Consider the following 15167-nt stretch of genomic DNA (forward strand, 5'->3'; position numbering starts at 1 on the left):
GTAATGTCTGAAAGAAGTCCTGTCGCACCTTCCATGACTCTTGGAGTATTGAGTAAACTAGCGACCGTTACAATGGATTCTTTATGGGAGGCAATACAGGGACTGAATACCAACCTGCTGCAAATAACAGGTATTTTGAGAGGTGAAGTAACGGAGCTAAAGCGATTACAAAATGATTTAGAAGGAAAAATTGCAGAACAATCCACAAAGATGGAACTTTTTGATAATGACCTTAAAATGGTGAACTCTTCTACACAAGTATTGATGAAAGATAGTAGTCTCCAAAAGCGAAAAATAGAGTACCTGGAAAATCAGATTAGGGGAAACAATTTACGTTTCCTTAATTTTCCTAAATCGCCTCTCATGCCAGCTCTAGATATGTTTAAAAAATACCTTAATGAAGTACTGGGTATTCCCTCTGGGGGATATCCACCTATTACAAGACTACTGTATATCTCTGGAGCTGGAGAGACAAAATTGCCTGTTAACCCCCTATCTGATTTGAACTGAGAGAACTACGCTTTTGGTCACTTTTGCCCTGCAATTGGACCGAAATAACATTTTTAGGCTTTATTTTCGTCACGCTAATTCACCCTTCCTGGGAGCAAAAGTACAAGTGTTTCCTGATTTTGCTCGAGAAACTCAAAGAAAAAGAAAGAAATTTTTGTTGTTAAAAGAAAGAGTATTACTTATTGGCGGGACCTTTATGTTAAGGTTCCCCTGTAAATGTTACATTTCTTTGAATTCTGTTAATTACATTTTCTTTGAACCAGAGACGTTATCAGATTTTATTACCTCTAAAGAAGTATTGCAGTAGTTCCTGATGGCTAGCGTGAAGCCCAGCTGCGTTCCCTCTGGCTCTGTCTACTTGATTATCTATTAATTTACTTTATTGTATTTTATTTGATATTTCCTGGATCTTGGATCGATATTAGTGGACTAAAAATTTAGAGATTTTTAATTTTTTTTTCCTTATTGACGGAATTATGCCCCATTTTCATGTAAATGTTTTCTTTTTCTCTTAAGATGTATTTATGTTCTTTGCATAAATGATAAATGAATAAAGTATAAATAAAAAATTTTAAAAAAATCTCTTCGTTCCCACAATGAGCTGCTGCATTCTGAACAATCTGCAGAGCCTGTATCTTAGCAGATATATACACCAACTTCAGAGCAGGTGACTTGGGGAAAATCCACTGTTTATTTCTGGGATAAGCAGCATAAAATGTTCTGTACTTTTTTGGATCTTGCCAGGTATTTGTGACCTGGATTGGCCACTGTTGGAAACAGGATGCTGGGCTTGATGGACCTGTGGTCTGTCCCAGTATGGCAATACTTATGTACTTATGCTACTATTTGAGATTCTGAATGGAATCTTGCTAATCTTTGGGGTTCTATATGGAATGTTGCTACTATTTGAGAATCTGAATGGAATGTTGCTACTCTTTGGGGTTCTACATGGAATGTTGCTACTATTTGAGTTTCTGCCAGGTATTTGTGACCTGGATTGGCCACTGTTGGAAACAGGATGCTGGGCTTGATGGACCTTTGGTCTTTCCCAATATGGCAATACTTATGTACTTATCATGAACAGATGTTTTTGATGACTTCCTCAAGCTCTATGGTGATGCCAACAGTTGGGGCATGCATAAGAGCCCAGAGTCTATCTGCTTTTTCCTCCAAAAGCGCATGATGTGTTTGGAAGGGGGTGTGTATTCTCATTTTTAAAATTCATAGGGAGAAAGTAACTGGCTGAAAATGAGAGAGAGGTGCTGCCCATCACCCATGCAGCCCTATGCTTTGTCATTTTTCTTCTCCGTGACTGAAATAGCTCCTTGAGTAAACTTAATGTGCTGAGTCAAAATGTGCAATATCCTTCCTTCCTTCCTCCCCGCCCCCTCCCTCACAGAATCTCTTGAAAGCCATGACAAGAAGCATCAGCAAAAATAACTGGTTTCTTCATGTAGAGGAAATTTCTTTCAGCCGTTAGGCAGTTAAGGAGAGTAGTAAATAGAATATAGATAAAAATCTAATTGTTCTAATTGTGATGTGTGCTGTCTATATAAAGGAACTTTTTAGCAAGCCTTTCTGCTTTATGAGAGAAAGGAAAGGGCCTGGATGGTGAAAAGGGTTAAGTATCACAGAAGGCCGCCAGTGTTTGACTCATCCTCCAGGGTGATGCAAGGCTTGTTGCTGGCTCATTCATGACGGTTGTCAGGGAAGAATCATCAAGCCTCTATTTTTTGTTGAAAACCACCATTACATTTACAGCTGGAGCACTGTGGCAGCCATAGCCTCCCCCCCTCGCCCCCCCCCAGCCTGCAAACAAACTGACCTTCTCTGAAGACATCTTGCAGACTTCTCGTGGGTGAACTCGGTACACACGTAAGATGCTAAACCTTTTTTTGTGTTTGCTGCTGAACGAGGCTGGACCGGTAAGATGCTCAAGCCGAGTTGATGCCTGAGGTTGACTTTGCTTGATTGTGGTCTGGTTTCCACGGCAACTCGAAGCAGGATTACGGCAGGAAATCAGAGCCTGGGATGAAGCTGTTTTTCATGCCAGACAACTGGAAAGCTAAAGCGCTCTCTCTCCATTCACCTTGCTGAAACATGGTGCTGGTCAGGCCCTGTGCACCTGTTGGGTTTGGAAGGCTTAAGGCCTCGGCGCAACTTTGAGCTCTCATCCCGGCCGAGGCTGCTGCTCTCCTCAATGAATTCCTACAGCATGATGGTAAGCGGGCGAACAAGGGTGAAAGGAAATGAGATGCTGCAGTGTTGCTTCTCTTAAGCACATGTTGCTTTAGCTCTAATATGTTGAAATCAGTTTGCCAAGAGAAGCTATGGAGTTGAGTGCTATGCTTTGTTAGTGTAATTCCCTGCCTCAACGGATTAAGATAAATGTGACTTTTTGCTGTTACATGTATGTTTATCCTGTCAGATATAAAACAGCAGGGATTTCATTTACTTGACCTATAGTAAGCAAGGCACAATGATGGGAGGAAAAACATGTTCATTTCTGCATAATTGAAATAAGAATGATTGAATATTTTGACACCCAACAAACAGGACTTAATAAGGATCTGGATTTTCTAACTCATTATAAACCATAAAGCTGTATGTCTCTGTTGATCACCCCACCCCTCACCTATCCACACCCACCCTGTTAGAATATCAATGATATGCTTTGATGTCCCCATGCATACCTCCTACCCACCCCCATCCTCCCACCCTGTCAGACTGTCATAGTAATGCTTGAATGTTTTCACTTATATACACTGTCAGCTAGCACATTTGCTTATTTCCGATCTGACGAAGAAGGGCAACCTTCGAAAACTAATCAAGAAATGTATTAAGTTATGTCCAATAAAAAAGGTATCATCTTATTTTCTTTTCCATGTTTTATTTTGTTTGATTTCTACTGATAACCTTTAAGAGTGGACTAACACAGCTACCACACCTCTCTGCATAATCTCAGAATCTTATGGCATTTACACTTCCAGCTTGAAGGATTTCTTACCTGTGATTCCGTTCATTGATGCACTGGAAGGGGGTCAGAAGGGTTAACGGCAGAACTGAAGTGACCATTTTATGTTACAAGATCTAGTGCATGACTTGTCCAGAAATAACCGTGAAAAATATGCGCCAGGGTGGAGCCGAGGGGTAGCTTTAGGACAGACTGCTCTCGTCTCTGTGCCCAGTCTCCTCTAATATGCGTTGCATGTTTACTTTGGCAATTGCTGGCGTGGTCCCTGTTCTGTTTCATGTGCAGAGGGAAAAGGAAATGAATGTACAGCTTTTAAAGCTTGATTTTGCAGAGGGAGGTTGTCTGTACTTTTAGTTTTTAGAGAACCATTTATTGTGGTCAATATATGTTGCTTCAAATGACCTATAATCTAAGTTTTCTGAAAATATTGTTGCGTCCCTAAAATGATGGTATCCATATTGTCCTTTGTTATCGTATACCTAACAATTTATGTTTACAGAAATGCAAACAAGGCGGAAGGTTTCAGCCTAATTACTGTGTTTTAAAATCTCTCACACACTATACAGTAATTATTTTACATGAAGTTGTCCTTAAGCTGTTTAAAATGCAGGCCATTTTGTTCTGAATGGCCCTTTAGAAGTTATATATAAGTGATTGCTACCTAAACAACTAAGAAAGTCAGCTGAGTTGAAGCGACTGGTGGAGGTGCATGGTACAATCCCAGGAGGGCAAAACAGATTTCAGCTGTCAGGTTGCTGGGTAAGTTTAGGGCTTCCTCCTCCTCGTCTGACCTCTGGTTCTACATTAATGAGATAATTCTTAACTGGACACCCGCTTTTAAATGCCCCAATGCTATGCAGTGAAAGTCTGTTCTGTAACGGCGTTTGGGCGTCCACATTTCGTGATAGAATACTAGTGTGACTGGTAGCGGCATAACTTACATATATGTACCTGCAGATACACCAGCTGTAGGCCTGACACAACTGTGGGTGCTTAAATGCAGCAAGGGCATGCGTAACTTGGTAGCACTGCCCATGCTCCTTTCACATGCCTCCCATGTAAACACCCCTGTTACAATTACACGCTATGCTGCTTGCGCACACTCTTATAAGAACATAAGCGTTGTCATACTGGGACAGACCAAAGGTCGGTCAAGCCCAGTATCCTGTTCCCAAACAGATTATGTTCTGCGTGTTCTAGACATAAGCAGTGGATATTCCTAAGCCCGTCTTAATATTGGCTTATGGCCTTTTCTTTTAGGAAATTATCCAAGCCTTTTTTAAACCCTGCTAAGCTAACCGCTTTTACCACATTCTCTGGCAATGAATTCCAGAGTTTAATTAAACATTTAGGGCCAGATTGTGTAAATGGTGTCTAAAGTAGCACCTAGCGATATTCTATAAAACATGCCAAAAGTTAGGTGCGGTGTATAAAATAGATCATAGGAACGGGGAACATGTGTCTACATGAAGGCACGGCCGTTTACGCCACCGAAAACCTGGTATAAATACCCGCACCTAAATGTAGGCGTGTCCCCCCGAATTTCATAACAACATGTAAATTTGAGTAATGCTTCCAGTACACCCATGCTCCTTCAATGGCTGCACCCCCTTTTCAGCTATGCCGCGTTGTAATTTACGCATGCCTCTTTTTAGAATATGTGTAAAAAGAAGCACGTGTAGACTCCAATCACTGCCAGTTAGTGATGATAATTGGTTATTGGCCAATTATCAATGATTGGTTCATTACTCAGTTGAGTAGTGTGCGTAAATTGACCGCGCATACAGTTTAATTAATGCTACTTGCCGCATTTTATGTAGAATCCGGCCCTAAGTGAAGAAACATTTACTACTTAGTAGCTTCATTACAAGCTCCCTAGTCCTAGTATTTTTGGAAAGAGTAAACAAGCAATTCACATCCACCCATTTCATTCCACTCATTTTATAGACCTCTATCATATCTCCCCTCAGCTGTCTCTTCTCCAAGCTGGTGTTGGTATTTACATACTTATGTGTCTTTATTTTAATTGGCTTCAGTGACAAAACTGGAGATGGAAAAATATATAACATAGAATAACTAATCAAAGACCTCAGCAGTGCTACTCAATGAGTATGACTAATCTCATCAAGATTTAGACACCGTCATCGTCATTGGTCTTCTTCATTTTCAACAAGTTCATTTCTTTAGTCTGATTAGAGTGGGTATAAAAATGATAAAATTACAAAAATATTAGACATTTTGAACACGGAAAAGGCCAATGGCGATGATGGTGTCTAAATCTTGATGAGATTAGTCATACTCATTGAGTAGCACTGCTGAGCTTTTTGATAAGTTACTCTATGCTATATATTTTTTTCAACTCCAGTATTGTCATTGAAGTGATTATTATTGAACTGGTGCTCAAAGGTTAAAGTTTAGCCATCGGCTTTAAGATTATTCTAATTGGTGCATAAAAGTTAATACCCACTCTATAGACTTAGCTCTTAAGCCCCTGAGGAACTCTGGGTACTGCTCTGTGTACTTGACAGGCACATGAGAACTGATGGGATGCCAGTGAGATGCCAGTGAAAAAGATATCTTGAACTTATTCATTTTGATTCACAGATTAGAAAATGGGTATCTTAAGGGGTTCATGTACTAAAGTTCATTAACATAAATTTGCATATTAAGAGCCGAAGTTAATGAAAATCAAATGAGGCACACGTTCACACAAATTGTATAGTACAGGAAAGTGCCAGTAATTGGGGCGCTAGGTGCGTATAATTGCTGTTCTAGAACGCTAGCATACATTAGCGTTCTTAAGCTCAACTTTAGGCGTGAGCACTTATGTCTGCCAAATGGCTGGTGTGAATGAGTGCACCTAAATGTCGCTCGCTTAGTGCTATTATTCTATAACCTATGCACGCAACTGCAAGGCACGCAACAGACCCTTGTGTGTGTCTGCCCCCTTTGCAGTTACGTGCTACTGAACTTAGGAGTTAATTTTTGAGAATAGCTCCTAAGTGCATTTAAGTGCATAACTGCAAATGAGTGGCACTTAAGGCCCATTATTGGTACCTAGTGCCTAAATAATAATTACAGAGCCCTTTTACTAAAGGGTTAGCGCCAGTGACGTAGCTACATGGGGCCTGGGGGGGGGGGCTGGGCCTCCGTAGATTTGGCCCTGGACCCCCTTGCCGATGACCCTCTCGACCCCCCCCCCCAACCCGCCGTCGCCTGCCTTTGCTGGGGGGGGGACCCTAACCCCCGCTAGCCAAGGTCCTCTTCTTCTCGCAAAAGGCTTGCTGTTGTTTCTGACGTCCTGCATGTACAACGTGCAGGGCGTCAGAAACAGAAGCAAGCCTTTTGCGGGAAGAAGAAGGACCTCGGCTGGCGGAGGTTGGGGTTCCCCGCCAGCAAAGGTAGGTGATGGCGGGTTGGCGGCAGGAGGGGGGGGTGTCAAGAGGGTCGTCGGCAGGGGGAGCAAAGTTGGTGGCGGCTGCGGGGTTGGCGGCGCCGGGGGGGGGGGGGGATAAAATGTGCCCCTCACCTCAGGCTTTGGACCCCCCTCCCACTGAAGTCTGGCTACGCCCCTGGTTGGTGCCAATCTGGAACTACCACCAGGCTACCTGCAAGAGCCCAGCAGTAGTTCCCACCCCCCCGGTTCGTGCCATTTCTGGCGCTACAAAATTATTTTCTATTTTTGTAGCACCGGTGCTTACCTGGCAGTAATCAGGTGGCGAGGTGCGCTGCCAGGTTACCGCTGTCTTAGCGTGGGAGCCCTTACCGCCACCTCAATGGATGGTGGTAAGTGTTCCCCCCTCTCCCCTCCCCTCCCCGAAATGGCCACGTGGCAAGTGGTTCACTTACCGCATGGCGATTTCTTTTCCAGAAAAAATTCCGTCTTTTACCCGCTACGGTAAAAGGGAGCCTCAGAGCGTGTCAAAAGCATGCACTGAGGCTAGTGCAGGCCTCCCTTTATTGCAGCTTAGTCAAAGGACCCCCCCCCCCCCTACATTAAGCTCTATTCTATAACTTGCCTGCACAATTTTGTGCGTTAAGCATGAGATTTTGTGCTCAAGTTTACCTAATCTGGGGATGTGCGCTTAAAAGTATGTGCTTTAATGATGATGAGAATACAAATACTTTACCCTCTGGAGATGTACTTGAGTATTTTCTGGGAATTCTATATAGATTGCCCAAAGATAGGGGCTGGGATGATCCGTGCTAAACGTGAATTCTATAAAGGTCGCTGTATATTGTCATTTAAATAAAACATTTATTTCACTTTTGAACACATATCTGCAGTTTGACAGATCTGCTTGTGGCCTTTTTAAGTGCGTGTTTATATGAAACTGTTATAATGTTCGGGAAAAAACTAAAGGAACATTTAACTCCAAAATTCGGAGCAGGTCCACTGTATACCTTTAAAAGGATGTTACCTTTTCAAGTTATATATTATTATTATTATTATTTGTTGGACTTGTATCCCACATTTTCCCACCTATTTACAGGCTCAATGTGGCTTACATAGTACAGAGTGGTTTAGTGTTAATGTTCATAGATGATAAAATATTTTACGTAATCAGGATAGAAGGAGACAGAGTTCGATTTTGTCCAGTTCTGGTAGGTGCTTCGAGTGTTTTGTAGAGTTCGGGAGTTTAGGTTGGTTCTTTCTGGTATGCCTTTGTGAACAGGTAAGTTTTTAACGATTTCCGGAACTTTGTTAGGTCATGCATTCCTTTCGTTACGTTTGGAAGCGCATTCCATAATTGCGTGCTTATGTAAGAGAAGCTGGATGCATAAGTTTTTAAATATTTTAGTCCTTTACAGCTTGGGAAGTGAAGATTTAGGTAAGAGCGTGCTGATCTTTCTGTGTTCCTGGTTGGGACATCTGTAATGTCTGCCATGTAGGCTGGTGCCTCTTCATGAATAATTTTATGAACTAGGGTGCAGATCTTGAACTCGATTCGCTCTTTGATTGGGAGCCGATGTAGTTTTTCTCGTAAGGGTTTAGCACTATCATGTTTCGTTCTTCCGAATATGAGTCTGTCAGCGGTGCTTTGGGCGGTTTGGAGTTTTTTCAAGATTTGTTCTTTGTATCCAGCGTAGATTGCATTGCAATAGTCTAGGTGACTTAGAACCATGATTGTACCAGATTACGGAATATTTCCCTCGGGAAGAAAGGGTTTTACTCGTTTAAGTTTCCACATTGAATGAAACATTTTCTTTGTAGTGTTTTTCGTTTGGCTCTCTAGCGTGAGGTCTGTTGTAACACCAAGAATTTTCACGTTGTCTGAAACAGGAAGGGTGTAGTCTGGGGTGTTTATATGTGTTTATATATATATTCAGCAGCAGTAAATGGATAAATGGGATCATTAAGAGGATGATATTCAGCCCTCAGAGGTAAGTCACTTGTAAGCTGCTTCCAGCTGTGGTCTGATCTAACCTGGATATTTAATATGACCGGGAAGTTAATCGGGCACTAGCCGATATTCAGACTGGTGCCTGCTTAACTTGGTGCATGAAGTTAGGACTGTCTTTTTACTCTCCTAACTTTACGCCTGGTTAGTAGACTGAATATTGCTGCTAACTGGCTCTGGCCCCAGCTGGTTAAAGAATGTCTGGTTACCTCTGGAACTCGTTGCCAGAGGATGTGCTAACAACTGTTAGTGTATCTGGGTTTTAAAAAGTTTTGGACACGTTCCTGGAGGAAAAGTCCATAGTCTGTTGTTGAGACGCACATGGCTACTAATTGGGTTTCTGCCACACTAGCCGTTGAGCCCATTAAAACGGGCTGGTATTGGGGTTTTTGGAGGTCAATGCTGGCCTCCCCCTGCGTGGTCACCACCGCTCCCCCCACCCCACCCCCGGAGTCGCCGCTGCCGCCAGCCCTCCACCCGGCCCAGGCCCTCTCTCCGCTACTGAACTTACATCCATTCGCCGGAACGCAGCAGGGCAGAGAGATCAGCTGAGCTGCTGTCGGCCTTCCTTCTCTGCCTGTGTCCCACCCTCGTGTGACGTAATGTGGGCCGGGTGGAGGACTGGCGGCGGCAACACTGGGTGGGGGGAGCGGTAGCGGCGACCTCGGGCGGGGGGGAGTGGTAGCGACCTCGGCGACGTTGCGCAGTTTCCCTCTCTGTCCCACCCCCGTCATCACGTATTGACGTGGGGGCGGGACAGAGAGGGAAGTCTCTACTGCGCATTTGCGAGTGAGTCGGTCACTCGCCGTTTATATGTTTGATAGTTGTGACCTGGATTGGCTACTGTTGGAAACAGGATAGTGGGCTAGATGGACCATTGGTCTGACCCAGTATGGTAGTACCCAGTTCAGTGCCTCTGAATTTTAGCGGCTGGCTTGCTCAATGGGGTTTAACCAGGTAGGAGTCTCTCCTGCCTGGTTAAACCTTTTGACTATTGAACCCTGAATATACCCCAGATACCCACTGTTTGACCACTTGGGTATGGGTTTAACTTTAATCCCTTACCCCTAAGCCTGTTCTAATTTTAAATGGCTAACTTTGGCTATATAGTAACTTATAAGCAAATTTATCTGTATAATTGCTCCAGAGTTTAAAAACAAAACAAAAAAACCCCAAACACCCAAAAAGCACTTACATGATTGATATTCCGCAGATCACAAAAGTGCTTTAAAATATTGGGCTACTGTAATTTTACATTTCCAGAATTGATTTATATTGAAATGTAAAGTGATGTTAGAACCTGCCAGTTTTACTCCTTAGCCTTTTCAGTTCATCATGAATGTGTTATTTTGACAGGTCATTTTGGTTCAAGTTAATCCGGGTGAAACCTTCACCATCAGGGCAGAGGACGGGACCCTTCAGTGCATTCAAGGTAAGGGGAATGAAATGAAGAATTTGCAGCTAAACATCTGTACGTTTATGTCTAGTTTCTATATATGTGGCCTAAAAAAACCTGCTTAAGCGTTATTCTATAACCTGCGCCTAAAGTTTGGCACAATTTATAGAATAACACTTAAGTGTTGCGGTCGTGCATAAATTTAGGCGCCACCATTTGCACCGACAAAAGCGTGTGGCAGTTTTCCGCACCTAAATTTATGCGTGGAGCCACCCTTATTCTGTAATTACATGTGCAGCTCAAAACCACACCGCTGTTCTGCCCCGAAATGCCCATGACTGTCCTCTTTCCGTGCCACGTGTAAATGTTAGGCGTGGCTCATGCACCTAACTTTATGTACGTAACACCCAGTTAAATCTAATTAGTGCCAGTAATTGCTTGTTGAAATGCCAATTACTGGCACTAATTTGCTCATTATCTTGTTACGTTGTGTGCACAAATTGGCACCATGCTTAAATTTGAACGTGCAATTTCTGGCAACCTTTACAGAATCGAAGTTAGTGTTCTAGAATGCTGAATTTGATTGTAGATTTCATGCGTGTACCTTCGCTATGGGGTTCTTTTACTAAAGCGCACTCACATTTTTAGCGTGTGCTAAAAACAGGCGCACTCTAAACTTTAGAGAGGTCCATAGGAATACATTGGCATCTCTAACGTTTAGTGCGCGCTAAAAATGTGAGCGCGCCTTAGTAAAAGACCCCCTATGAAACCAAAATCAGAAAAACGAAGAAACAGTTTTGTTTTCTTACCTCTTATAGTAATTTAAAATACTGGCATGTGATCTTTTGAATATTCGCTTCATTTAGCCTGAAGTACCTGAATCGTGGATTTATTTTCGTTAAAATGTTGAAATTGGGTTGGATTACATCACTGACGATTGCCGATTGAACGGCGGTCAAACACAGCGGCTTTTTTCCTCAAAGACTGTACAGCGATTCCACAGCGAGGACCTTGTTTTCTTCTCTTATACAGTCCTGTTGTCAAGTGTACAAGAGATATATTGACCCCTGAGGCAGGCCCTAGTGCTGAAACACGGCCGTGTTGGGTTGTTTTCATACTTGGCAGAATTAAAGACTCATTGAACATCCTCCTTGAGTTCTCCTCATTTTGTTCTTCCGTGCTCACGTTTGCGTGAGGGACTTTTCCTCCTCTTTTACTTTGTCTGGATTGATGGTTCACCAGTACAGCTGGACATGGCTATGTAGAAGACCCAGGCTCGATGGCCCAGGCAGTGACATAGAAAGGGGGGGGGGGGTGGTCTGCCCCGGGTGCACGCCGCTGGGGGGGTGTCGGCTCCGCTGGTTCACTGCTCTCTCTGCCCCGGAACAAGTTACTTCCTGTTCCAGGGCAGAGAGAGCAGGGAACCAGCGGAGCCGACGCAGCTCCCAGCGACGTGCACTCGGGGCGGAGCGGCCCTCCTGCCCGTCCCCTTTGGTAAGAATGCGCTTGGGGGGGGGGGTGCATGCGTGCGTGTGCCGAGGGGTGGTGCGCAGCGTGCGAACCGCCCGGGTGTCAGCCGCCCTCGCTATGGCACTGGGCCCAGGCCTGCTTCTGCTCCTCAGGCTGGCTGACAATACTGTGAACGCTGGCAGCCCCTGGGAGGGAAGAAAGGACAGCTGTTGCTGCTTAAGTGTTATTTGGGATGAGATATGGAGGGAAGCGTGGTCTGTGCTCTTTCAGTGGCTATGCTGGTTGTGGTGGAGGGAGAGGAGGGCATTCCTAGGTAGGTACAGGTGAAGCCTCATGTCACCTTATCCTAGGTAGGACAGATGAAGTGCTCAGGGAAGTAGGGGAAAACTGTTGAATTCCCATTTCTTCACTTCCCAAAATGAAGCAGTGGGCCTCTGGAAAATACACTGCCATGGAAAATATCTGCCCAGATTCTTGGAGAAAAAAGTATGGCGCATGCTTTTATCCTGAGCCGCAGGCAGAAAAAGCCCCTAGTTTACATCTGGTCTGGAAGTACAGGCATTCAGTTGGATCAACTAGCTAGGTCTGTTTGTCTGAATTCATTAACACCTGGATCTGACTGGCAGGCTGCAGTACCTGAATTCATTAGCAGCTGGGTTTGTCTGGCAGGCTGCAAGCCCAGTAATAACTAAAGTCATAGTGGAAACACAGAGCTGTCTGCCAGATTACTCCCGTCTTATTGGAATGTGCACAGGGCAGAATTTCAGATTTGTTTTATATGGCCTTTTTCCTGCTTTTTTTTTTGTTGTTTTTGCGGACTTTTTTTCTAATGCATACAAATTGACTTAGAAACATGATGGCAGATAAAGGCCATATGACCCATCCAGTCTGCCCATCCTCTGTAACCCCCCTAAGCGATTTCTTATTAATTTGTAGGTTTATGCTCATGAAATCAATTTTGCACAAATGCGTGCTCATGCATGCGCCTTATGTCTACAGGGTCAGTGTTGAGGGGCCATCCAGAGAGACTCTGAGGACCTGGGTCGGGGTGGGGGGAGGGTGGCGGATGTTCAGATGATTGCTCTGTTGGAATTGGTGGCATTTGCAGGACCTGTTTTGGGGAAATTGGAGAGGAGGGATGCTGGGTTCATCTGAAAAGGGAATCTTGCATGCTTTGCTGCCCCCCCCCCCCCTGCCGAGGGTGGCATAAGTGGAAGAAACTGACACAAACTGCCCTGGATAAAGTACGATATCCCATGACTTGCAGCTGGCGGTATGAGCAGGAATAACTGAGCAGTCTGGATGAACCTGCTTGTCTTTTTCTGTCACGATGTAATATGTTATTGTGTAGGTTATCCTTGCACTTGACAAATTGTATGAGACTGCGAGGCACGCCACAGTGCCGGTCTGTATTATCAATGTTACATAATACAGCGCACTGCTAGAGTCTTGTTAGAAGAATGTGACAACCACAGTAAATCAGGATAGATCTGGTATGTTGACTTTTTTGAGGATAATTTTTTCTGAGACTAATTAAGTGCTAGTCTTTGAAACCGATGGGCAGTGAGAGCGTAATGGAGCGTCTGAGGAATAATATATGACTAGTGGTCAATTAGAACAGCGCTGTAAATACTAGTGGTCAGGGGTTTCACAAGCCACGGAAGTATACCTGGCATGGGGTATAAATAACAGCGGGGAAGCCAGGGGTGTAGCCAGACTTCAGCGGGAGAGGGGTCCAGAACCCGAAGTGAGAGGGCACATTTTAGCCCCCCCTGGCACCGCTGCCCTCCCCCCCCCCCACCACTTTTGATCCCTCCCCCAGCACTGCCGCCTCCCCCTTCCCTTTCGACACCCCCCCCTGCAGCTGCCAACCTGCCACTGCTAGGTACCTTTGCTGGCGGGGGTCCCCAACCCCCGCCAGCCAAAGTCCCCTTCAGCGCCGGTCTCCGAGTCCGGCGCGTTTGCTGATCTGGATTCTGTTTCTGCAAGTCCTGATGAGGACATCAGGATTCACAGAAACAGAATCGAGATCAGCAATGTGCCGGAGACTGGCGCTGAAGTGGACTTCGGCTGGCTAGGGTTGGGGACCCCCGCCAGCAAAGGTACCTGACAGCGGCGGGGGAGGGTTGGCGGCAGAGGGGGGGTGAAAGCGGGGACCAGCTCTAAATCTGCGGGGGCTCCATCTAGCTACGCCCCTGGGGGAAGCAGTCCTCCTTATCCCGGCTCAAAATTGTTTCCTGCAAAATGCAGGGAACCCAAGAAACACAGGGGCCCTTTTACCAAGGCGCGTGGGCACCTACACGTGTCAAATTGACACTATCGCCTGGCTACCACACGCCCCAGGCGCTAATTCCAATTTTGGAGTGCTCCCAAAAAAATGCGATAGAAAATATTTTCTACTGCGGGGTGCTTACCCGGCAGTAATTGGCAGTTGGCGTGCGCTGGACACTCATTGCCAAGTCAGTGTGTGGTGTTAAGGTCTCAGGCTGAAAATGGACGCATGCTGATTTTAAATTTGCCGCACATCCATTTTCCGGCACCAAAAATAAAAAATGCCTTTTTTTCTAGGTATGCTGAGAAAATGGACCAGCGCGTGTCCAAATCATGTGCCTACATTACCACAGGCCACTTTTTACCGCAGCTTAGTAAAAGGACCCCTGGGTTGTATAGTAGGGACCCCATTGCCACAGCCTGACGTTGAAACTAAGAACCATGGCGCATCAAGAATAATCGCCTTACGAGGCTGTAGTTTCACTTTGGGAACCTGGTGGCATCGAAGTAATCGCAAGAGAAAAGCCTGAAGCAGCCTGGCTGCCATTAAGCCAGCTCTGTATGGTAAAATCTAGCTGCTGTGTTTTCCGGGTTAATTCTTGCACCCTCAGTGCATGACTTGAGGGTCCTGGGAGAGGTCATTTTCATTGGGTTTAGCGCCCCCAATAATTTGAAAAGATGGCTAATATGCTGCACAGAGAAAGTGGAAGCTAAAGCTCAGAATGTGTTTTCTGTAACTGACATCACAGGACACACTTGCTTTGGCTGGACAGTGAATATTTTATTTTCTTGGTGATATTGGTCACAGAATGAATATTTCAGTGCCTAGTCTGTTTTACACTATGCAGAACCCAGGTACAAAAATATGGATTTCATTCAGTCACCTTGCCTATGAGCTAGAAGTGGGTAACACATGAGTGGAGGAGTGGCCTAGTGGTTAGAGTGGTGGACTTTGGTCCTGGGGAACTGGGTTCCATTCCCACTGCAGGCACAGGCAGCTCCTTGTGACTCTGGGCAAGTCACTTAACCCTCCATTGCCCCATGTAAGCCGCATTGAGCCTGCCATGAGTGGGAAAGCGCGGGGTACAAATGTAACAAAAATAAAATAGATACTATTGGAGATTCTACATGGAATGTTGCTACT

General features: G+C 44.9%; 1 protein-coding gene across 2 annotated transcripts in view; it reads left to right on the forward strand.

Annotated features, from left to right (window-relative positions):
* The window catches only part of FNDC3B (fibronectin type III domain containing 3B), a 549281-nt gene that overhangs the window by 159676 nt on the left and 374438 nt on the right, over positions 1–15167 (forward strand). For both annotated transcript variants that reach the window (XM_030216206.1, XM_030216207.1), the window contains exon 3: positions 10243–10318. In XM_030216206.1, the coding sequence (XP_030072066.1) occupies positions 10243–10318 (76 nt within the window). The remainder of the gene's footprint in view (positions 1–10242; positions 10319–15167) is intronic.

The sequence above is a fragment of the Microcaecilia unicolor genome, chromosome 10 (assembly GCF_901765095.1).
Source record: "Microcaecilia unicolor chromosome 10, aMicUni1.1, whole genome shotgun sequence".
Taxonomy (NCBI): domain Eukaryota; kingdom Metazoa; phylum Chordata; class Amphibia; order Gymnophiona; family Siphonopidae; genus Microcaecilia; species Microcaecilia unicolor.